The sequence below is a fragment of the Lemur catta genome, chromosome 3 (assembly GCF_020740605.2).
Source record: "Lemur catta isolate mLemCat1 chromosome 3, mLemCat1.pri, whole genome shotgun sequence".
NCBI classification, from domain to species: Eukaryota; Metazoa; Chordata; class Mammalia; order Primates; family Lemuridae; genus Lemur; species Lemur catta.
Genome location: NC_059130.1, coordinates 110524592 through 110550650, shown reverse-complemented (window position 1 = coordinate 110550650; position 26059 = coordinate 110524592). Strand labels below are relative to the sequence as shown.

The 26059-nt window shown below is 40.1% G+C and overlaps 2 protein-coding genes across 2 annotated transcripts in view; one reads left to right on the top strand and one right to left on the bottom strand.

The window, feature by feature from the left end:
* LUZP1 (leucine zipper protein 1) overlaps window positions 1–21804 on the bottom strand; it is a 77157-nt gene extending 55353 nt beyond the window's left edge. Inside the window, exon 1 of the mRNA XM_045546061.1 lies at window positions 21734–21804. The gene's annotated coding sequence lies outside the window, so the exon portion shown is untranslated. The remainder of the gene's footprint in view (window positions 1–21733) is intronic.
* On the top strand, window positions 2163–2405 carry LOC123634437 (60S ribosomal protein L39). The gene has a single exon (XM_045546062.1). The coding sequence runs from the start codon at window positions 2166–2168 to the stop codon at window positions 2319–2321; it is 156 nt and encodes a 51-aa protein (XP_045402018.1). The 5' UTR covers window positions 2163–2165; the 3' UTR covers window positions 2322–2405.
* Window positions 21805–26059: the final 4255 nt, after the last annotated feature.

The following is a 26059-nucleotide window of genomic DNA, read 5'->3' as shown; positions in this document are numbered from 1 at the left end:
AATAAATAAATAAATAAATAAATAAATAAATAAATAAATAAATAAATAAATAAAAAAGAAAAAGGGATCCAGCAATCCCACTACTGGGTATCTACCCAAAGGAAAAGATGTCATTTTATCAAAAAGACACCTGTACTCAAATGTTTACTGCAGCACAATTCACAATTGCAAAGATCTGGAATCAACGCAAGTGCCCATCAATTCATGAGTGGATTAACAAAATATAGTATATGTATACCATGGTATATTACTCAGCCATAAAAAAGGATGAACTAATGCCTTTTGCAGCAATTTGGAAGGAATCAGAAACCATTATCCTAAGCAAAGTATCTTAAGAATGGAAAATCAAACACCACATGTACTCTCTAATAAAATGGGAACTAACCAATGGGCACACGTGTTCACAGAGGGAATTAAAAGTCATTGGAAATCAGGCAGGGAGGAGGAAGATGGAGGAAGGGGCAAAAACCTACCTAACAGGTACAATGAACACTATTCAGGTAAAGGGCACACTTACAGCCCTGACACAAGCATTACAAAAGCGTTCCATGTAACAAAAACATTTGTAGCCCTTAATATTTTAAAATTAAAAAAAAGAATGAAAAAGAACTGGACTTTGAGATAAACTAAGGAAATAAGCAATAGTGGGCAAAATACAATTGGAAATGCACATATTTAGTCCAGCACAGCCAGAATAACCCAAACAGATTGCTGAAGTAGCACTGACTAGTTGCTGATGATGGTATGACTTGGGTGGCATTTTAATTGATTTCTTCCAAAGAAATAATGCATAGTATTTCAGTTGCTTCAGTTGTTTTTTGCACATATTCTTCACCATAAAAATCCCCCTAGGATTTTTTTACACTGGATAAAACCTATGTGCCAGGCTATCTATCTATCCATTTAATTTTTACAAGAAACCTGAGATAAGTACTAATATCCCAATTTTAATGAGGAACAACTTCAGAAAGGTTAGTAACAGCTCACAGTACTATACCCATGCATTCTGTTAGGTGTTATATTAGCTCATTTAACCTTCAAACAACCCTAAGAACTAGGGTTATTAGTACTTCTATTTTACTGATGAGAAAACAGATTCAGGGAGGCTAAGCAATTTGCTTAGGGTCACACTGGTATTAAAAGGCAGACCTGGATTTAATTCCTAAGTCTGCCTTATCCTAAAGCTCTCTTCCACTATGATATGTTGCTTTATCTATCCTCAATCAGTACTCAGTTTAATCCAATATGCTTCAATTTTTAGACTCTCTGCATTCCCTGTGACTAGTATGGTAGTAGTCCCTTGCATGAATAGGTACACTGTACATTGGCTGAAGACACTGTTTCTGTGTATTAGATTTAAGGGAAGGCCAGAGAAATGCTAGCCAAGAGAAATCCCAACACAAGGTGACCTCTCAAAGACTCTTTTCTCTTCAGGTTTTTCAAAGGATATGGAAGAGCCTCCAATGCTACAGCAGACTAGCCTAAGGGAGAGATGCAAAGATATCTTTTCATCAAAGAGATGGAAAGGGTAAGTCTGAGCAAGATCTGGTTACAGCAATGCAGAGATCATGCAGTACATACTGCAGCAAAATCAAGTGCTGACAGCTGAGAGATACCAAGCAACATAAGGCTGTAAGAAAAAATCTAGAAGCACTTAGATCTTAAAAATGCCTCTAAATGACTGCAGGGAAACTGACACAGGACAAAAGAGTGAGATTCTGCTGAAGCAGTTCAAGAGTTAAATCCATGAAACAACTCAAATGACAGCAATAGATCATATTGGTAGCACACATGTCACATTCATTTTACCTTTTTTTCCACATAGAAAAGGTAAGCTGTTCTCTCAGTTCCCAGCAAATCCAATATCCTTCAAATGTTTCTCAGTTTGCTAGATGGCTAGACTAGGACATAAGAATGACGCAGCAACATCCTCCCCACCTACCCTCTAACAGGAGGAAGAGAACCAAAGACCAGAAGAAGCAAGGAGTAGCTGGGAATGATCTTCCCTCTGATTCCAAACACAAGTTAGTCCTGCTTAATAAGAGAGGTAACTATTACAACACTCATCCCAAACCATTTTTTACCTCTTTCAGATTAGGGTTAAATAATCTTTTAAATTTTATTCCTTTTAATTTTATTCTGGGTCCCATTGACTCTCCCTCGCCATGTCTTCTCACAAGACTTTCAGAATCAAGAGGTTTCTGGCCAAGAAACAGAAGCAAAATCGTCCCATTCCCCAATGGATTCGTATGAAAACTGGCAATAAAATCAGGTACAATTCCAAGAGGAGACATTGGAGAAGAACCAAGCTGGGTCTATAAAGATTGTACATGATATAATGGCACGCATATTTATGCTGTATCAAGGTCACTATCATCTTACCATATCAAACTGGAAATGTCACTAATATCCAGATAGACACATTTCATTTGGAAAAGTGATTTTTCTCTTTGTTTATATGCTCTGTACTAATAAGCTGGTTCAGGAATAAATATGTGAGACCTTTTGTTTTTTTAAAAAAAAAAATTTTTATTCTGGTATCCTTAAACAAATTCCTTCATGGATTTCTCACTGGAACTCAATATAACAGGCTCTAGACCCTACTTCTCTCACAGGAATGCTATCTGAAGGAAATGTTAAAGTACTTGAAAAACTTAAAAGCATATTTAATAATAATAACATTATTAAAAGTAAATAGTTATTGTGTTTACTTCATTTCCTTTCAAGGCCTTTGCATGAACCAACTTGTTTATTCCTCACAACAACCCTATCAGGTGATAGTATTAATCCCATTTTTCAGATGAGTAAAGTGAGGCCCAGAAAAATAGAGTTCCTTTCCCAAATTTACATAAGTATTGTATGGTAGAGCTAAAATTCAAACCCAGGCCATCTGGGCCAATAAATTTGAGTATGTGTTACTAAATTAACACCTGTAATGTATAATGAAATATTTTAGAATAGTGTAGCACATAGCTTAAGGAAGCAAACACTATAACTTAGAACATTCAACAAATATTTGAATTCATTGTTCCCATTATCATATACCATCATCTTTATGCATTCTGAGATTAACATGTAACAGATAAATTTATGTGGAACAGAGGCTCTGGAGTCACACACAACCTAGTCATATGTCACTTAACAGCAGTATGGGCAAGTTACTTAACTGTGTCTCAGTCCTCATGTATAAAATAGGGATTATATCTACCACATAGAATTTAAGAACTATATGCATTATAAACTCATCACAGAATAGTGGCTGGCACATAGTAAGTACTAAGCAAACATCATTAGCTACTACTGTTAATATTATTTCACTTTTCTTTGCCATTTTACCCATTTGCCATGTAAACAAACACCTAAAAAAATTTTGCCTCAAAGCTACCCCATAATCTTGAAATGGGCATATGGATTTTACATTTCAGTGTCTGTCTCCATACTTTGGTAATATTTTCCAGTAAATTTATAATCGATATAACTAACATTGCTGCTATTGTAAGCATCTATTCTACCATTTTAAATTTATAGCTACACTGTCTTTATTACATGTAATAATACTGCCAACTCTTATCTCTTAATACAAATTGTCACATTTCTGATTCCATTAGTAAAATGACTTTGAGTCACTATGTAACACCTTTTATCAAAACACCCTGAATTAAAGTAGTAATATCTTCTTAGAATTATTTATTCTACCTTCTCATTTGACAAATCTAGCCCAAAGGGTAATGTGACTGGTGACTTACTCAAGTTCATGCAGATAGATAACAACAAAGACTGAACCAGAACCTCCAGACTGAGTATAGTTCATCTTTCTGCACTGAATAATCCCATTTCTTGTCAGGGAAGGTGATAAATATCTGAGGACAGAGAATGACTCAAATCTCTAAGGATAAAAAAAATTTCAGGAAGCATGTCTTCAAAGATCATTTAATATCACACAACAAAAAAGTGGCATTACTCAGTACTGTTTCCTTCTCAAAAAACTCAGGTCATCTCAAAAATTTGCTCCACTAAATTTGTATCTGCCTAACTCAGATGCTTATGCTACGCCTTCCCAGCTATCTCAGCAACTTTTTGAAACTGTCGTGGCAAATTCAAGTTAAAATACTAATAACAAACCCCAGAGAACTGTCACAGTGCAACGTTATTATAGCAAATATTCATGAAAATAAGTGTAGCTTTGGAATTCTATCATACTAAGATTCTCAGTGTAATTATTTTTCTGTGGTAGAATCTCATCTCATCTGTTTTTCCAGAAATAGCTTTCCTTGAAAACCATACTAAAGTAAAAGAGAATACACAAAAATTTTCTCATTAAGGCCACTGATATTCATGAAAGTTTCCCAAAATTTTTGGAGCATTTCAAATCTAACTGAAGTTTACCAAAGGATTTAATCTGTATCACTCTTTCCAAAAGTCTGCTCTGAAAACAACATAGGACTGTTTTTATATATTACAGTATCTAACCAGAGTGAAGACCAAAAGTGGGCAATCCATTTTATAAATAAGCCACAGCAGGACCAGCAAGAGAGACAGAGAAAGAACAGGAAGACTGGCAAGTCAAATCAATTATTTACTTTAAAGTCCACAGAGTACAGAGTACTATAAGATGCACAGTGCCAACCTACTCCACCCCTTTTCTGCTAGTCAGTACAGGCCACAAAATGAACACCAGAGTCCAACAAGCAGCCAAATGCCAGGCAAAATTGCCTTACCAGGCTAGATGGGGCCAAACACATATATTTTTAACTCCTAGTCAAAAAGGAGACATCCAAGGAAGATGATCAACAACTTAAATATTGCAGAGATTAAGGAAGACAAAGGCTATGAAAAATCCCTAAATATATGGACACTGGGTCTCTTGAAAGTGCATTTACAGTAGTATTGGGGACAGAAACAAGACAGGAAAGGTGTTAAAGAATGTAAAAGAAAAAGCTGCATACAGAATGCTATTTTTTTAATATTTAGGAGGAAAAAAGGAAAAAAGATGGCAATAATTCAAAGAGGTAAAAAAAGGCACAGGGATTTTATTTATTTGTTTTAGGATAGAAAAGACCTCTGTAACTGTAGTCTGAAGGGAAGGACTCAATAAGGAGTGAAGATGAAGATCCAAAAGAGAAAGATAAGAGTAAGGTACTAGACAAAGTGAATACTTAAGGAATGTGAGGGAGAAGAAAACGAATGGATGTGGATCCTGAAAGTCATCAGACAAAAGCAATAAAAAAGACTGAAAAATTAGAAGCTGCGCAAAAATGGTGAAACAGAGGTCTAGAGGAATAGCAAAAGACTAGAAACATGTTGATTGCTCTCCTCCCTGTCCAAGGAATTGCAGAGTATTCAACTAGCAAAAACAGAAACAACACTATTCATTACAGAAAAGGCCTTGTTTTCAGCTATGGGTTAGGATATGGGAGAAAAATACTAAGAACCTAGGACTTTGATCACATTTGTGCACAGGTTCTAGAAGACCCAATAGAAATCACTAGTTAAAGGGACATAAAGAGTTAGGTGGAAAGGAGTAGAGCTGAACTTTATAATATTAAGGCAATAGCAATAGATAGAACTTTGATGTAATTATCAATGGCAATGATTAAAAAGAGTAAACTAAAGAATTTTATGGCTGCAGAGGATGTGAGAAACAGAACATATAAAAAAAAGTGCTGGGTACCATAGACAATGAATGAGTCTCCAGTACTAAACAGCCGTACATTTTCTGATGGAATGATCTTCAAAACTGACTTTCCTAGAAGCTAGACCCTGAAACATCCTTTAATTTCACTTGCCAAAACTAGCAATTTGCTGAACTGTGTCAACAGTTTGTGTTTTCTGAATTGGCCATTTTTAATAAGTATTTCTTGTGAGTTCTACAAAAGGATAAGAGGGACGTTATCCAAAAAATAAATGTATGCCATATGACTAGAACTAAGGCTATAGATCATACTTGGTCTTTTAAGCCCTGCCTTGCACACACAGGATGGAAAAGGATAATACCAGTTAATATTTGGGTAGCACTTCAGTGATTTGAATTACTATCTAATCAATCATCTTAACTGACCCACTCTTTACTCCTATTCTTTTTTTTCAAAGACTCTAGTTCCAAATAATGTTTATTCCTATTCTCATGACATCTAATCAAGGATAAAGTAGTAGAAAGAACATGGGCTTTGAGGTCATCGATCTAGAATTCTAACTCTACCACTCACCCCAAGGACATTTCTTAAACCTCTATGAGCTTCCATTTCCTCATCTGTAAAGTAGGAATAATAGTACCTAGGGCAGGTGAGTGATAACACATGTCAAGTACCTGCTGTATATTAGATGCTAAAGAAATGGTAGATAATATATTCTATTACAACATGCTGCAATGACAGAAATGGAAGACTATTTTAATTAATGGCATTATAAACTAGCCACGCAAGCTGTACCACAGTTTATTGCTATACTGCTGTTAAAAAACATAGGACAAATTCTGTTAAATGAAAAATATCCTAAAATAATGAATGCATTCCAAAAATTCCTCTCTACTTGATAGTTAACCTAACTATGATAACAGTATTTATTAGAGTATAATTTCCATAATAAGGACCTATACAATGTTTTGTGGTTTGAATTGTACTTTATTTTTTCCAAATGAGTACTTCCAAATAAATGAAATCTTTTAACTTCTAGCTTAATCCTAGGGCAATTTTAGAGAATCTCAACATCTCTCAAACAGAATTGTAAAAGCACATGGATGTGAAATAATATAGTTAGCAGAGAATTTCAGGACAAAAGAGGGGTGATTCTTATCCTCTTTCCCAACTTCAGTTAACTAATATTACAAATGTTCCTCAGTTCTACCAATCTCATAATCTTAGAGTTATCTTTACTTTCTTTCCTTCTTTCTCTATATCATCATTAAGCCCTATCTTTTTCTTCTCCAAAATTTCTCCAATATATTCCTTTTTTCCCCCTCCACCCCCTAAATTCATGTCTGGATAGTGTTCCTGACTTTCTAAAAAAATTCGTAACTGGCCTCCTTTCCAATAATCTACACAACACCTTCTGATTAATCAGTCTATAGTTCCAAATTCTTCAAGTCACTGCCCAACTTACAAACTTTCAATAATTTCCAAATGTTAGCAAGATTAAGTCCAAATTCCTCAGTATGACTGTTAAGGCTGTTCATAATCTGAATGAACATTACCTCATTAATCTTATCTCCTTCCTAGTCTATAACCTAAATTTTATTATTGAATCAAATAAGTATTCTCCGGTCCAATCAATAATGCAAATTTACTCCAATCTCAGTATCTTTGTCCTTGCTTTGTCCTGGCCTAGAAAAATCATTCCCTTCCTTTCTGCCTATTCGACTCGTATCCATCCATCATTGGAAAACTCTAAATGCCTGCATGAAGCCCTCACAGACCACTTCAGCCCAGACTAATCTCAGTAAACTACAATCTTTCCCCAGCTACTTGGGAGGCTGAGGCTGGAGAATCACTTGAGCCCAGGAGTTTGAGGTTGCAGTGAGCTACGCGATGACACCATTGCAACTCTAGCCTGGGAGACAAAGTGAGATACTATCTCAAGGGGGAAAAAAAATACAATCTGTCATTTCAACATAAGTAAGTAGCATTAACAACAGGTCTCCTAGAGTAGTTATGCTAGTCAATGGCATTTTCACCAAAGAATACTAATTTTTTCATAAGGCTAAATTATTCAATATGAAAAATTCCTTTAATCTGAGATGATGCCCTTTCTCTGTTTTAAAATGTCCCATCTCTTATAAAATGGTGATATTAGATGAAAGGGTTGTTTTTCATTTTCATGTCTTTACTTGGAAAATAAAAGCCTCTTGAAATGTGACTGGTTTATGAAAACCATACCTGGGAACCACTGATCTACATCCCTCATTTTGGCATTTATATATGGTCCAATATTGTTATAAAACTATTTCAAAAACTAGGTACTGTCTCCCCATTAGAATTTTTAATTTGTTTCAAATAACGGCTATATATGATACTTCTTTTTGTCTTTTTGTTTTCTCCACATTAGTCCTGGGTTGACTACAAAATACTGTAAACTAAACAGAATTAACAAAATTTCTGGTTTTTAAATTTGATGTGAAACTTACCAAAAATGTAAGTGAAGCCAGTGTCCCCTGTCTCCTCTCCACTCCTCTTCCCTGAACAGATTCTCTTACCCTTCTAGGTTGTACCCATTGAATGAACAGTCACTGACCTCTCAGTATCTCTGTTCTAATCCCACTGTACTTGCCTCTCTTTATGATCTGGAATTGTATCCTTCAGTTATCTTATTATTTCTTTATTTCTCCCCATTCCATTAACTATCTCACTATCACCCATCTATTTTTCCATCACATTTCTTTAAGATTCTGATAGTCTCTTTAAAATTGCCTTAGCACCTAGTCTTAAAACAAAAGTCTTGGCCGGGCACGGTGGCTCACGCCTATAATCCTAGCACTCTGGGAGGCCGAGGCAGGTGGATCGCTCGAGGTCAGGAATTCGAGACCAGCCTGAGCAAGAGCGAGACCCCCGTCTCTACTAAAAATAGAAAAAAAAAGATCTGGCCAACTAAAAATATACATAGAAAAAATTAGCCGGGCATGGTGGCGCATGCCTGTAGTCCCAGCTACTCGGGAGGCTGAGGCAGTAGGATCGCTTAAGCCTAGGAGTTTGAGGTTGCTATGAGCTAGGATGACGCCACGGCACTCACTCTAGCCCGGGCAACAGAGCGAGACTCTGTCTCAAAAAAAAAAAAAAAAAAGTCTTAACATAATCATCAGTCTTCAAGTTTCTACAGATATTTTGGCATATGTTGGACAATGTCTAATTTTATCAAATTATATTAAGAATATATCATATTGCACTCCAGCATAACTGTGGCAGAAAGTATTAATATAAAAACCTGATTTAAACCTACCAGAGACCATTACTTTGTTATACAGCCTAAGTACATTAGTAAGTATCTCCACAAGTATCTCCCATATTTAACCAACCTCTGTACACTTCTGTTAAGTCTTCCATTTTAAGGACATTTAATGAATCTTTAAGTCTATCAAGATCTAAAAATGGTATTCTTCCTATCATGAGAAACAAAAGACAATGCTGACCTCATAGGAAGTAATGTACACAGTTCATAAAATGATCATGTGTTCTGGTTTGAACAATGTAATGTTCAAGAGTAAGCTCAGGGTCAAGACCTAGTTTGGCAATGACCTTGGGCAAACTGATCTCACATCTGAAGGACTCACTTTTTCATCTATAATATGGGGATAATAATAGTACCTACCCTAAAGGGTTGCTAGATGGAAATTGAATGAAGAACATAAAAAGTACATAGCTGGCACATGTAAGTCAATAAATGTTAGATTTTAAGTCTTCAATCACTAAGAGAATTCTTAGAAAAATTTCAATTATAAAACTTAAATGAGCTCCTCATTCATTGGTATTAGATACAAATCACTAAAATGGCCTAAACCAGATAATTACCCCCAGATAATTAGGAAGACAGCACACTTGTGATAAATCTGTTCCAAGGTTTAAAGAGCCAAAAATTAGCTTCACTTATCTTGCTCAGCATTTAATGTTTCCAGTTACTTTGAAACTGGATAAAACTAGAGATTTCTTTATGTTTAGAGACAGGAAAATGCTGTCAGACCAAGGTGAACAATACCATTTTACTATTTGAACTCTTCAGCCTCTGCAGATAACCTATACAAATAGAGCCTTGGTAAGTGGGTCAGGAAAATACATTTCAGCCTTTAATTGTAATAAAGTTCAAATCTGTGCCTATACAGATTTGCCTGTCAGCAGACTAAAAATGTTTCTTTTTTAGACCAAAAAAAGACTTTTTTAAAAAGTATAAATAAGATCACATTGATATTAACACAAGCTAATGCTTTCACTAAGAGAATTCTAATTCAACCATATCACAAGTTAAACAAGTTATATTCAAGCCATAATTTTTATAGAGGCCCAGAATGAGTGCTGTTATTCAAGAGAGTAATCTTGGGAAGCAAAACCCTCTTCTAATCATGTGGCCAAGTCTCAAGAAAATGTTTTTGAAACTCCATCTGTAGGATTCTCAAAGACATGCCTCACACATGCACAAAAAATTCTAGTCTCTACCTTTTAAAATTCCATCTCAGTTGTGACCAAAAACAATGGTGATCACCTTCTTCCTTCACCAGACTTGCCTGTCTCCAAAAGTTAAATATAAATTCCCCAAAAATGAAGACTTACTGGAACTAAGAATGTTCAATATGCTGTAAAGACAAATTAAAATATTTCACAATTTGGGAAACTCATTAAAATAAATATATAACTTCCCATTTTGGAAAGTTCAGATGTTTTTAAATAGTAGTCATAACACCTTACAGGTACCTTCCCCCCACCAAATGAGCATAAAACTACACAGTTAACAAAACTGAAAATATAAAATATTATACCAGATCTGTGTAAAAGCAGCAAAATGATACTAAAAAGTCATGGAAAACAACTGAAATTGTTTAATTTGAACATTTAAACTATCATACTTCCATTAACATTTGCTTCCAGAGTGCCCCTGAAGGCACAATATTTAATATGGTTATTTATATCCATTCATCTTGAAAATTTACGGTTGGTTCACACTGGTTCGGGTAAACTGGGATTCTCCAAAAGAAGGACTTTCAATATTATTTGTTGTTTTGTGGAATTTTTTTTTTAAGAGATGGGTTAGGGGTAAGAGAGGAAGTAAGCCTAGTTTAGCTTATCACATCCTGTCCTAATCACCTTGACTGTAGCCTATTTACCAGAGACCTCAAAATTTGATTACTGTCCCCATCCCAAAGATAAAAATGTAGCATAGAAGTAATTCATGCCAAGATTGCAGCAATTGGCATCCTTTAAAAAAAATCCTAGGCCGGGTACGGTGGCTCATGCCTGTAATCCTAGCACCCTGGGAGGCTGCGGCGGGAGCATTGCTTGAGCTCAGGAGTTCAGAGACCAGCCTGAGCAAGAGCAAGACCCCGTCTCTACTAAAAATAGAAAGAAATTAGCCAGACAACTAAAAATAGAAAAAATTAACCAGGCATGGTGGCGCATGCCTGTAGTCCCAGCTACCCGGGAGGCTGAGGCAGGAGGATCACTTGAGCCCAGGAGTTTGAGGTTGCTGTGAGCTAGGCTGACAGCACAGCACTCTAGCTCAGGCAACAGACTGAGACTCTGTCTCAAAAAAAAAAAAAATCCTAATTCTGACCCTCAACAGGTTTGTGACACTGGACAAGATAGCTAACTCCCATATGTACCAGCTCCTGTAAAATGGAACTAAAATAATAAACTATATACCTACTTCACAGGTGTGGTGAGGATTAAATGAGATTATGTGCCTGAAACATGGTATGTACTCCATAAATATTTGTTGCATGAATGAGCAAATAAATTAATGTATATAAAATATTTAGGATAGTGCCTGACGCATAGCTATTATAACTAATGGTATAACAATTACCTGAGATCTGTACCTGGAATAAGCAAAAGTCAAAGGCTAACAATATTAGTATCACTATCCCAAAACTATAATCAGACTTAGTAATTAATTTAAAATTATTTTCAAAAATTATATTGGGATATTCTCATATATTATCTCACCAATAGTCTCAATTTCCAGTTGCAGAGTCTTTAAGTCACAAAGAAGAGCTAGTTAAAGCATCCAGAATCATCTCTCCATTGTACCAAATATAATCATATAGCCAATGTCTGGGCTAGGGATAAGCCAGTCAAGAAAAACAGATTTACGGCCGGGCACGGTGGCTCACGCCTATAATCCTAGCACTCTGGGAGGCCGAGGCGGGTGGATCGCTGGAGGTCAGGAGTTCGCTAGAGGTCAGGAGTTCGAGACCAGCCTGAGCAAGAGCGAGACCCCCGTCTCTACTAAAAATAGAAAGAAATTATCTGGCCAACTAAAATATATATAGAAAAAAATTAGCCAGGCATGGTGGCGCATGCCTGTAGTCCCAGCTACTCGGGAGGCTGAGGCAGTAGGATCGCTTAAGCCCAGGAGTTTGAGGTTGCTGTGAGCTAGGCTGACGCCCCGGCACTCACTCTAGCCAGGGCAACAAAGCGACACTCTGTCTCAAAAAAAAAAAAAAAAAAGAAAAGAAAAAACAGATTTACTATAAAGAAAATCAAACTACTCACAGAGAAAGTTGCTTAGTTTAATCTGAAATTAGTACAGTTAAAATTCAGCTTTTAAAAATTATTGAGCTTCTTCTAGCCTGTCAATATATAAAGAATGTTATGTGACTTTAGACTAAATCATACTAAATTTAAAAATAATAAAAACAAGAATTTTTATTCTATTCTTTGGGTAAACAAAAATGCAAGAGTGAACTGAAATAATGACTAACATTTCCCACTGTTAGTCCTACTGACTAACAATTCCTACAGAATTATGACCTAAGTGCTTTTCTATGTTAAATTGCTTAATCCTCACAACCACTCTCACCATTTTAAAGACAGGGAAATTGAGGCCTTCTGAGGCTACAGAATTGGAACTTTATAGCTATAATAATTTTATACGGTAAAGTGCTATTTAACCAAAATGGTTAAATAAGTCACAAATGTATAACCAACTGTCAAAGAATAAGAATACAATCAACTACTATTAATACAATATTTGAATAAAGTTTAATGATTCAGAAACGTACTCTAAGGTTATAAACATTCTACTGTGAATGTGTAAAGTGTAGGAGATTGGGTTGAATATATAACAACTTTGTAACCAATTCTGAGAACTATTTTTGGTAATGAATTCCCCAGAGTTTATCATTTGTCTCCTCACACTTCAAAAAAAAATTTCAACTTACTGAAGTTTACTGATGGTTTGAAGTGTTGATAAATGTAAACGTGTAATCATTTTTTTATTATTTTGATTTAGAGTGAAAATGTTAAAAAGAAAATAGGCTAATCTCATAAAAAATTTCTTTTTTAGGGGGAGACTGAGTCTTGCTCTATCACCCTGGATGGTCTTGAACTCCTTGCCTCAAGTAGTCCTCCCAGCTCATCATCCCAAGTAGCTAGGACTATAGGAGTAAGCCACTGTGCCAGGCTAATTTTTTTTATTATTTTCTTAGAGATGGGGTTCTCTTGCTATGTTGCCCAGGCTGGTCTTGAACTCTTGGCCTCAAGCAAGCCACAACACAAGTCTCATTAATATTTCTAAATTGCTAAAGAAGAGAGTGAGATTATGAAACTTAACAAAATTACTTAAATGTCTCAGACACTTCACAAATACCTCTGCTTCAATGTTTCCAGAAAAACAATTACTAAATTACCCTGCAATCTTCTGATATAGTTCCATCAGAAAAGCTAAGACAATCACTGATTTAACATACATAGTAGGCACCTCTTAAAAAATAGATTTACATTTACCACTCAATTATGAAACATGTACTAAAGTAAATCATCCCAGCTACTACTAATTTAAATTGGCTTACAGTACATACATTCTTCTACCTTTAACACAGGAGGAAGAGTAACTACTAAGAGAGCTTACACAGGTGAAAGCAGATTTAATTGGCTCAAGATTTTCACTTTTGACATCAAAATAAAATGCTAGTCAAAAGAATAATTCAAAAGAAGTACTACCTAGCGTCTCATTTCAGTTAGTAACTCCAATCTGAAAGCATTAAACAACCACTGCTTAAGCACTTTTCCAAGAAGGAACTCTGCATAGTCAGTTCTTCGCTAATGATAAGTTCCAAAGGAATATCAGCTTTTAGAGGACTGGACTCCTTACTTTCACACCCTAATAGTCTTTATATCACCTGAAGCAGTTAGTGCACTCCCAAGCCTTCCAATTAGAGAAAACACTGAGCAGAATTCAAGCAAAAAGAATCCATGTTAATAAGCCCAATAAACTGAAATTGCTACTTAAACATAGCATCATTATGATCAATCATCAAAAACTCCACTGATGACCTACTATGGGCAAAGTTCAGTGAAAAGAACTGAGTACCAGCTAAAACAAACTTAGCTTCTGATCAAATCAGGTAATTACGACACAAGCTATTTAAGTTAACCAAGAATATGAGGGGTACTGGCATTATAAGCTATTTGATTTTCCAGAAAGTAAGAAACTTTTGATACAACTAGGAAGATTACGATATATGCTAGTGTGACTTGTCAAGAACATGAGGGATGGCCAGGCACAGTGGCTCACACCTGTAATCCCAGCACTTTGGGAGGCCAAAACAGGAGATCACTTGAAGCCAGGAGTTTAAGACCAGCCTGGGTAACACAATGAGACCCTGTCTCTACAAAAAATTTTTTAAAAAAGAACATGAAGGGTATTAGCAATAAATGCTATAAAATTTTAGAGAAGAGAAATTTACTGTTGGAAAGTCAGGACAGACTTCAAAGAGGGTGAACTGAGCTGAGTCTTGAGAGATGGAAAAGACTTAAATAAACAGCCCAAGAGAGAAAAAAAGGACAAAAAAATAATGGGAACAAAGGTGCTGAATTGAGAATATGGCCATTAAATATTTATTAAATACCTACCACATGTCAGTCAGTGTGTTAGGTACTAAGTATACACTGGAGAACAAAACAGAATGTATCCACAAAGTGTCCACAGGAGTATCCACAAAGCAGATACTCTTGCTCTTGTAGCATGTAATGGGGAAGACATATATAATAATCACACAAGCAAACATATCATTATAAATTGCAATAGGTGCTATGAAGGGAGGCAACAGAAGCCAGTAATAGGGAGTAACGGAAAAGAACTAGCAAGACAGAATAACGAAAGAAAGTATCTCTTATATAATATTATACATAAGTTTAGGCATGAAGGAGGCAGCCACACAAAGGGCAGGGCAAAGAGTGTTCAAGGATGGCGGGGTGTAGTGGCTCACACCTGTAATCCTAGCACTCTGGGAGGCCAAGGTGGAAGGATCTCGTAAGGTCAGGCGTTCGAGACTGAGCAAGAATGAGACCCAGTCTCTACTAAAAATAGAAAAAAAAATTAGCCAGGCAACTAAAAATAGAAAAAATTAGCTGGGTGTGGTGGCACACTCCTGTAGTCCCAGCTAATGGGGAGGCTGAGGCAGGAGGATTGCTTGAGCCCAGGAGTTTGAGGTTGCCATGAGCTAGGCTGACGCCATGGCACTCTAGCCTGGGCAACAGAGTGAGACTCTGTCCCAAAAAAAGAAAAGAAAAATTAGCCGAATGTCATGGCATGGGCCTGCAGTCCACCTACTTGGGAGGCTGAGGCAGGAGGGTCACTTGAGCCCTGGAGTTTAAAGTTGCAGTTAGTTATGATGATGTCACCGCACTCTACACAGGGTGGCAGAGACTCTGTCTCAAAAAAAAAAAAAAAAGAGTGTTCAAGACTGAGCCATACATATATACAAAGGCCCTGAGGTAGGAAAGAGCTTGTTAAGTTTAAAAATAAGTAAGAAGCTAGTGTGACTATAGCATAATGGGCAATAAGACTGGCATAAGATAAAGTTGGAGAAGTAGGCAGGGGACAGGCTATACAAGGCATTATAGGCCAAGATAAAGAGTTGAAATTTGAGGCCGGGCGCGGTGGCTCACGCCTGTAATCCTAGCTCTGGGAGGCCGAGGCGGGTGGATCGCTCGAGGTCAGGAGTTCGAGACCAGCCTGAGCAAGAGTGAGACCCCGTCTCTACTAAAAATAGAAAGAAATTATCTGGCCAACTAAAAATATATATACAAAAAAATTAGCCGGGCATGGTGGCTCATGCCTGTAGTCCCAGCTACTCGGGAGGCTGAGGCAGTAGGATCGCTTAAGCCCAGGAGTCTGAGGTTGCTGTGAGCTAGGCTGATGCCACGGCACTCACTCTAGCCCGGGCAACAAAGTGAGACTCTGTCTCAAAAAAAAAAAAAAAAAAAAAAAAAAAAAAAAAAAAAAAAAAGAGTTGAAATTTGGATTTTAATCCACACCCCCCCCAAAAAATACAAAAAACACACAAAAAAAATTTTTGCACACTCACATTAGTGTTCAATAAATGCAGCCAGACTAAAAAGAATATATGCTATGTGATTCCATATTTACAAAAGTACAAAAAAGGGCAAAACTAATCTATGCTGTTAGAAGTCAGGATGGGCCAGGTGGGCTGGCTCACGCCTATAATCCTAGCTGGGAGGCTGAGATGGGAGGATGGCTTGAGGTCAGGAGTTCGAGACCAGCCTAAGCAAGAGCAAGACCTCTTTCTCTACAAAAAAATAGAAAAATTAGGCAGGCTTGGTGGCATGCACCTGTAGTCCCACCTACTCAGGAGGCTGAAGCAGGAGGATTGCTTGAGCCCAGGAGTTTGAGGTTGCAGTGAGCTATGATGACGCCACTATACTCTAACCTGGGTGACAGAATGAGACCCTGTCTCAAAAAAAAAAAGGAAGTCAGGACGGTATGGTGAGTACCCTGGGTGTAGAGCGGAGGCAGGTACTGGAAGGGAACTAGATAGGGGCTTCCAGGTACTGGTAATGCTTTTCTTGATCTATCTAGGTGCTAGTTACATAGGTGTATATTCAGTTTGTGAAAAAAAAAAATAATCAAATTGGACTCTTATGTGCGCTTTTCTGTGTGTATATATACTTTAATAAAAAGTTGTAATTATTTTTTAAAGTTTTATGTAAGTTTGTAATAACATAATACATGTTTTAAAAAGATTACTCTGTCCAGATAAAATGGGAATAGAGGGACACATGAAAATATGGAGGATCTTGAATGACAGACTAAGCTGACAGAAGCTTTCAGATACATATAAAATAGGGGGAGGGGTAATTCAAACAGCCAATGATATAAAGTACCATGTTTATAAAGAATAAATGCTGAGTCTAGGAAGGGAGTTATGAAATACAGGATGAACTATAAATTCCGTAGAATGTAAGGAGGTATCTCTAGAGGTTAAGAAAGGAATAGATGAAAACAGCAACACCTAAAAAGGTGAGCAATGCTCATTACATTGTGGCTCATTTTTTTTTCCTATTTTTTTTTTGTCTTTTATTTTAAAACCCAGCTTCTGCCAGATATTTTAATATGGTATTTTCAACTCTTCCCTTGACCCTCCACCCTAATACACCAGCCAATGTAATGAAACAGAAAGAACCAACGACATTTGAGTATCAATTGTATGTACCTGAGCCCAAATCAAGGGTCTGTCCCTCACTAGCTCTGACAGTAACTGCTCTGAGCTCAGCTCCCTCATGTATAAAATGAGGATAATGACTACCTTATAGAGTTATTATTTTCTCCCTACAGTTACCCAAAATTTTGAGTAGGTAGTCTGAAAGGTATTTTTATTTAATTATTATTTACTAATGGTATATGGAGGGCCAATGGTCAATGTAACAAGAGTTTTCATCCTCACATAAATTCACGGGTAGGAGGAGGGCTTATAAGAGCTAATATACAGAAATGGAATGAATAGGCTGGCCACAGTGGCTTATGCCTGTAATCCTAGCACTCTGGGAGGCAAAGGTGGAAGGATTGCTTGAGCTCCAGAGTTCTAGACCAGCCTGAGCAAGAGCAAATCCCTGTCTCTGCTAAAGATAAAAAATTAGCTGGGCGTGGTAGCCAGTGCCTGTAGTCCCAGCTACTGGGGAGGCTGAGGCAGGAGGATCACTTGAGCCCAGGAGTTTGAAGTTGCCATGAGCACTCTAGCCCCAGGGCTACAGGGCAAGACTCAGTCTATTAAAAAAAAAAAAAAAGAATGAATGAAGACAAAGGAGCAGGAGGCTGAGGTGGGAGGATCTCTTGAGACCAGGAGTTTGACACCAGCCTGGGCAATATAGCAAGACCCTCTCTCTAAAAAAGGAGAGATAGCAAGAAAGAAAAGAGAAGGATTAAGATGTTGAAATGGGGCTTCTTCTATAAGCTCAGTAGCAGAGGCTTCACGCATTTTCTAAGAGACAGAACTTGAACAAAAGCAGACTGAGACAAGTTCAGTGACTTGAGAAATTATGAGAAGAAAAAAATAATCTGTGTCTTCCCAGCAAGCCACAACCCCTACCTAATGTATTCTTTCCTTTGTGGAATGTTAGCTAAAACAAGCTAAAGACCAACACTAAGGATTCTGTCATAGGTGGAAGGGCAAGGCCTTCAACCACTTTATAGCATCCCCACCCCTGTGTATTATTTGAGCAACCATAAAGTGTTAAGCACTTCTTAAGCATAGCCAAAGACGTTAAGTTTAATATTTCAGGAGCTACCATTTCAAAGGGAAACAAGAAGTTCAACTCCTTAATAAATCTTCAGGTAATTTTTTCCCCAAAATGTACCCTCTGTCTTAAAACTAAAATCTGGATCTTCCCAAATTTATTCATCTTTTCCCTAATCAGACAATTGTTTCTACCTCTCTTATTCTCCTCATTCACCTCAACATTAAATACCTAAAGAAAAAAATACCTAAGATTTCCCTATTTCCTACCAAGCTGGCACACTGACTCTCTAGTATTCACTCTGATCTCACAGTATTGAATCTCAGCATAGAAAACTCATAACATTCCCAGGGATAAATCTGCTACCCAATTCCTAAAAGACAACACACAGTTTAAAAGAATAAAGGTATTGAATGGTCATGCTTGAAGATGCTGACTCAGGGAGGTGGGGGGGTGGGGGGAGGGGATGGAGGTATGACTACATGGTGAGTGGTGAATGCCAGGCGCACTGTCTGGAGAATGGACACGCTTGAGGCTCTAACTCAGGGGGATGGGCAGGACATGGACAATGTATATAACCTGAGCTTTTGTACCCCCATGAGGAGCTGAAATAAAAAAAAAAAAAAAAAAGCAGCAAAAAAAAGAAAAAAATAGAAAAAAAAAGAATAAAGGTATTGGTGGTGATTACACAACTGTATACATTTGTCAAAGCTCATCAAACTGTACACTTAAAATTGGTGAATTTTATTGTAACTATACCTCAATAAAGCTGATTTTTTTAAAGAAAGAATGCATAAAGTCATTCATTTAGCAAATATTTACTGAGCATCTATTATGTGCATCAATATTAACACTGAATCTTTTCAGCTCGGACTATATGGGTCCTACCTGTAGTGTGCTTTACTCACAAGCTGACAATGTGCCCAAAAGCTATGTTTCATGAAAAATGGTTCACTTTCTGATCATAAATGTCACCTTAATGATGGTCTCTACAATGGAAGGGCTATTAGCTATCCATGATCTTCCATTACATAAATGAAACAGATGATCACTTAGGTACATTTTAATAGAAATGCTTCGATTATAAGCAAAAAATTAAGCACCTACTACATATATGACATACCACATATAAAACATACCACTACCACAGTCTCGTATGTTTATCTTTTTACCAAAAAATCAGCACACCTCAAAATCATACTGACAACATTGCTGGAAGAAAAGAAGGCAACATTATTGGAGATAGACTTAATACACTTATTCTAAGATCCACAGTGATCCAGTGGCTGAGTCAAAGGTCTAGAAACTAGGTCTCCCGGTTCCCAAGGCAGCATGCATAGGAAGATAACCAGGGGCCTTAAAAACAGGCTTGGGTTTGAACACCAGTTTCACTTTTTGCTAGTTGTATGTGTGAACTTGGGACAGTCACTTTATCTTCTGACCCTCAGTTTGCTGATCTATAAAACAAGATGCCAACTACCACCTCACAAAATTGTTGGGAAGACTATATGAGATATATACCACCTAGCACAATTACTAGCCACAGAATAGGCAACTCAACAATATTAGTTCTCTTTCTTGGTCTTAAGTTATTTAAGATTAAGAAAACACCTAAACATCAAGGAAGGCTAATTAACAATCCATATTATTAATGGATGGCCAACAATGAACCTGTATTTGCTGCCTTATTCATACGACAACCCATTCCCTTCCCATCCCACTATTTCCAGTTTTTCAAACTTTAGTTACTATGTTTAGAAAAGTGATTTAATTTTAGAAACCTGGAAAATTCTTCTGAGTAAATTGAGCAAAACCTTAATCTGCCCCAAGGGGAATTCTGAGCAAAACAATTATTTCTGACAAGAGAAGAATTTTCTATGGGGGTTATTCAACTTAACCACACGAACGCCACCAAAGCTGCACACAAACTGACAGAAAGCAATCTGGAACATACTGTACAGATTCTCCAAAAAGAAAGAACCCACTAAAATACAACCCCCTCCCCCTCCCTCTCCCTAATCTGAGGCAGTAAAATCTTACTTGGTGATCTGAATTCTCCCCACTCTGACACCAGTCCAGCTCCTTAGGCCAGAACTGCAGCAGTTTGTAAAAGAAATACCCTCAGCAAACCCCACCCCTCAAAATATCCCCAAAAGGCAGGGAGGTCCAGATCGTAGTTTCTCCTCAATCGACAGATAAGGCACCAGGGGCTCAGAAGCACAATCCTCTCCCCAAGGTCATTCAAGTCAGTGAAGGTGCGGCAGAGAATCTGCAAGCAGTCTCTGGCCTTCTGGAGAACACACTGCAGGGTTTTGGGGGGTGCCTACTCTCTTCCCCTCTCCCACCCTCGAGTGTGAGCACTGGCCTCGGCATTTCCGAAACATGCCGTAACAAGCTCTGCAGTGTTAGGAAAGGGGCTGACGCGATGAAGAAACAGATGCTCCAAAGCAAGATGGTCTTTCTCGGCTCGCAGAGCCTCCTCCAAGGTTATTAACAGAAACCGCAGGCACCTCAGAGAGCTCTAAACCGGGCTCCGGAGCCCCAGCCCGGCCGCTCCGGGGCGCCGGCTTCGCTGCAGGCAGCCTCCGCAGCCAGAGGCCACCGGCCCCAGAAACCGCACTTCATTCCTGCGCTTCGGGAAGCCATGGCTCCTTCCCCGCCCGGGCCGCGGGGCGGGGGCTGCGCAGGGAGGCGGGCCGCGCTGCGGAAAGTTCGCCGCGGCGGGCGGGGGGCGGCCCCGGCCCCGCTCACCCGCGTCCCCTGCAGATTCCACCATTAATTAGTCCTAAGGACTGTCTACTGGCAACTTAAACAAAGCGAATGCCTCGCATTCCTTCCCGGCCCAGCGGTCTGGCTGCGAGACCAGCAGCGCCCGGGACGCGGGCCGGCGCGGCCGACAGCTGCGGCGGCGGCGGGACCCCTCCTCGCCCAGCCCCGCGCCCCGCGCCCCGCAGCCGGGTCCCGCACGCCGCCCGACGCGCTCCCAAACCTCCCTCCTCCTCCTGCCCGGAGCTCCCGGGCTCTTCCTGTATGATCACTTCCTTCCTCCCCGGTGCCCGCCGGGCCCCGCGCAGCCCCCTCCCCGGCCGCCCGGGCCCCCCACCCGCGCGCCGCGCCCCGCCCCCACCCGGCCCGCGCCCCGCGCCCCCCATCCCGAACTCGACCCTAAAAACTCTTCTCCGCCCCCTCGAAAAGGTCTCCGCGTCTCTGCCCCAAACATTTCTCCTCAGATTCTCGCTCCCACCAAGAAGTCGCCTCAGAAGCTTCCCTCCCCCTCCAGAAGAAAAATCTCCTCAGATTCTCTTCCTGCAACTCCAAAAACACTCCCAAGGTCTCGCCCCCAAAAATCCCCGTCCCGAGCTCTTCCTCCAAAATCCACTCAAACTCTGCCCCACAACTCCACACCCCCATCCCTCCCCGAGGTGCGCCCGCCGGTTCTGCCCGACGCCCCCGGGTGCTCCGACTCCTCCGGGGGCCGCCCCCGCTCCGGCCGCCCTGCTCTCCCCGCGCCCGCCCGGGCCCCAGCGCCGCCCTCCCGCCGCCTCCCCGCGGACCCTCACCTCGGTGGCCCCGGCCCGCGCTCCAGCCCGCCGAGAGCTCCGGCGCTCCGCTCCCAGCAGCCGGCGCCTCCTCCGGCTCGCTGGGACTGACAATGAGGGGCGGGGCCTGGTTTGTGACGTCATCGTTATGGGAGGCGGGGCCTCTTGGGGGCGGGGCTTATCGGCAGGTTCCGCCCCCTCCGCTCTTACTGCCTTTCCCAGGACTTAGACTCCACCAAGTTTTTATTGCCTCCCTAGCTAGGTGCCCTGGGACTGTACTAGGCGCCGTGGGAAATTGAAATGGAAGATAAGACTTCCTGCTTTCAAGAGGGGCACTCTCAGGGGGGTGTGAGGATTAAATGAGATAATCAATGGTAATGCGCTTAGCCCAGAGCCTGGTAGGCAATAATCACTCAACAAATGCATTGCTCAGCAAATGCAGAAAAGGAACTCAGCTTGGATTCATGAGGCATGGGTTCCAGTCCCCAGCTCTGCTATTAATTAATTGTGTGATTAATTGTGTGAAGGACAAGTTCTTTCCCAGCTATGTTCCTTACTTTCACCTTCTTTAAAATGGGATGACCAGGTGATCACAAAAGGCCCTCCAATAATTCTATGACATACTTCCTGTAGCTCTACCATATACAAGGTACTCAGGATCCAGAGAAGTGGGGAGGAAGGCTCTGAGGGGAGCCCAATACCAACACCCAGCATAGTACAGGACACAGCCTGAGACGTGCTCTCCCCGCGGATGCCCTCCCACACACTGGCACGCACAGGCATTCACAAGCCAGGACACAGATGGGCTGAGGGCTGCTTCCTCTCTGACTGCAACAGCATGGTTGGTCTCTCGAGACATCTCTTGTGTAAGCTCTTTATTGCCTATGGAATAAAGGCCAAAACCCTGGCCTGATATCACTTCCTACCTCTACACACACACACACACACACACACACACACACACACACTCTAAAGTTTATCCAAACTTCCCTTAGCACACCCACTGCTTTCCCACATCTGCCCCTTTGCTCAGGCCCTTCCCTTGCTGTCTCATCTCCTACTTTCTCCCAGCCAACCCTCCCCACTCTGAATACCCCACCCCCAGTGGCACTGTGTTTAACTGTTATGTGGGCATGAATACATTACAGCTTGTATCAAATTGACCTCCTATTTGTTTCTTAGCACTTCCTGGAGGTCAGAACCCACCTATGTTTGTGGAGCTCAAGTTCTAATGCCAGAAAACCCCGGGATCATATACCCATGTTCTAGCTTATACTAGCTCTCTCTGAGCCTCAGTCTCTTCATCTGTAAAATGGGGATAATGTTAATAATATGGTCCTTGTAGTGTTTGTTATGTAAGATAGCATGTGGAAAGCACCAGGCACACTGTTCCACAAACAATATGGTTGTCATTCTTATTTTCAATGTTATTACTATCATCAATATTATTTCTAGCTCCTAACACCACACAGCACCCATGTGATAACCCACCTAATCATTGCATGATGGAATACTTTAAGATCCTGAGAAAGGAAGAGGTTTGCTGAAAGTGGTCCTGCAAAGTATTACCTTTGGAACATGAACTAGCATTTCAGTCTCCACACTCCAGGTGGATAATGCAGAGTCGCATCTAATGTCTCTGGGCGTCTCTGTCATTCAGCACCCCTCCAAGATGGAGATAGCTGTGAGTTCTCTCTGCAAGTTCTTTGCAGCAGAACTGACCCATTTCTGCCTTATGCCTTTCTCTTCTCACCTTCCTTACAGAGATGGATCTGTGTTAAACTGCCCTTGGCATCACTGCAGTCCTCTAGGAGAGCTGTAGCAAGGCACTGGGCATTTCCATAGTGCTGGCCTGTGGGAGGAGGGGAAGAACTTTGGGGTTCTGGTTAATTTCTTGTTCTGGATACAGGCAAATGGCTGTCCTGAAATGCCTGGGCTAGTCCTCAAGGGCCCCTAACAAATTGTAGCTTATTTTTAGAATACAAGATTCAAAAACACCACTTCCCGTGAAGAGTAAGCATGGCCACAGGATTGCAGCAGGAAAAGAAAGCTCCTTTACTGAGTTGCTCCTAAGGGCTAACACTGATTCCAAGTGCTACAAGCCCTTGGAAGGGAGAACCCAAGACATACAAGGGAGGTTCTGAAGACATAACTTTTTCCCTGGGACCCATGACCCCATCAACCACATACTCATTCATTCATACCAAAAGCTTTGGCTCAGGACAAATCAGGATTCAAATCTCAACTCCATGCTTACCAGTTGTGTAACTTTGGGCTTTTAAGTCTCTACACTTCAGTTTCGCATCTGCAAAATGAAACTAATAATAGTACCTATCTCACGCAATGGCTGAGAGGATTAAATAAGATAACGTGAAAGAGCTTAGTTGAGAGTCTGGTACCCAGTTCATGCAGGATAAAGTGGTTGCCATTACCATTTGAACATGTCCTCCCAGGAAGGCCTCCCATGTGCTGGCCTCTGGACTGGAAGTAGGGCTAAATAATAGTCCTGCCCTCAAGAGGATCCATTAGTAAAAGGAATGGGATAAATTTGCATGAATAGGCAAGAAAAAGTGTCTGCTGGGTATTGTTAAGTGAAAAGAGCAAGTTGCAAAATTACAGGTGGAGAAGGATCTCATGGTTATAATTTATAATATATACTTAGTATATGCATAGAAAAATATGGAGTCTGTAAAGAACTAAATAGAGGGCTTTCACCTTTTTCCTTTTTGCTTTACTTTTCTGTGTGTATAGTAGGCACTTTCAAAAAAGACTTTACTAAATGCTAATGGGGAGGAAAAGGTATTAAAAACACAGCTACAAGGCTTATCAGTGGGCATCTGAGCAAACTGCACACACTGCCATAGAAAGTTTCACAGATCCCATCTCATTCTTCATGGGGTTCCAGGAAAAGCCGCTGCCTAGATAATTCTCACCTTCTCCCCCACCCCAGGAATCATGACAAGGCCAGTACAAAAGAGTTTTAAGCAGGAAGATTTTTTTTTTCTTGTGTTAGAGTTCTCCAGAAAATCAGAACCAATAGGAGTGTGTATGTGTGTGTGTATGTGTGTGTGTGTGTGTGTGTGTGTGTGTGTGTATATATATAGTATATATATTTTATTTTATTTTATTTATTTATTTATTTATTTTTTTTTTTTTGAGACAGAGTCTCACTTTGTTGCCCGGGCTAGAGTGAGTGCCGTGGCATCAGCATAGCTCACAGCAACCTCAGACTCCTGGGCTTAAGCGATCCTACTGCCTCAGCCTCCCGAGTAGCTGGGACTACAGGCATGAGCCACCATGCCCGGCTAATTTTTTTGTATATATATTTTTAGTTGGCCAGATAATTTCTTTCTATTTTTAGTAGAGACGGGGTCTCACTCTTGCTCAGGCTGGTCTCGAACTCCTGACCTCGAGCGATCCACCCGCCTCGGCCTCCCAGAGCTAGGATTACAGGCGTGAGCCACCGCGCCCGGCCAGTATATATATTTTAAATTTATTTATTATGGGAATTGGCTCACATGATTATGGAAACAGAGAAGTCCCACAATCTGCCTTGTGAAAGCTAAAGAACCAGGAAAGCTGGTGGTGCTGAGAATTGGGGTTTGGGGGGGTGGGAGCAGGAGGGTGCTGGCATAAGTCCCAGAGTCCAAAGGCCTGAGAACCAGGAGCTCCAGTATCCAAAGGTAGGAGAAGATAGATGTCCCACCTCAAGAAAATAGAGCAAATTTGCCCTTCCTACATTTCTTTTGTTCTATCAGGTCCTCAATGAATTGGATCATGCCCACCCACATTGGTGGAAGGCAATCTTCTCTACTCAAATCTGCCAATTCAAATACTAATCTTCTCTGAAAACATCCTCACAGACACACCCAGAAATAATGTTTTACCAATTATCTGGGCATCCTTTAACCCAGGCAAATTGACACATAAAATTAGCCATCACACTGTCCTATGCCCCTTCCACACTTTCCAAAGAATAACAATATGTCAGCATCTTGTGTCTACTGTGCCTAAACTTGCACTTTCATTTTCATTCATTATATCTTTCTGCAATTTGAATTTTTTACAAGAAGCACATATTACTCTGTCATCAGAAATGGCAGTAAGGGCCGGGTGTGGTGGCTCACGCCTGTAATCCTAGCACTCTGGGAGGCTGAGGCGGGCAGATTGTTTGAGCTCGGGAGTTGGAGACCAGCCTGAGCAAAAGCAAGACCCCGTCTCTACTGAAAATAGAAAGAAACGATCTGGACAGCTAAAAATATATATAGAAAAATATTAGCTGGGCATGGTGGCACATGCCTGTAGTCCTAGCTACTCGGGAGGCTGAGGCAGAAGGATTGCTTGAGC

Coding starts and splice junctions, on each gene's coding strand:
- LOC123634437 (XM_045546062.1), top strand. CDS start 2,166: ATGTCTTCTCACAAGACTTTCAGAATCAAGAGGTTTCTGGCCAAGAAA.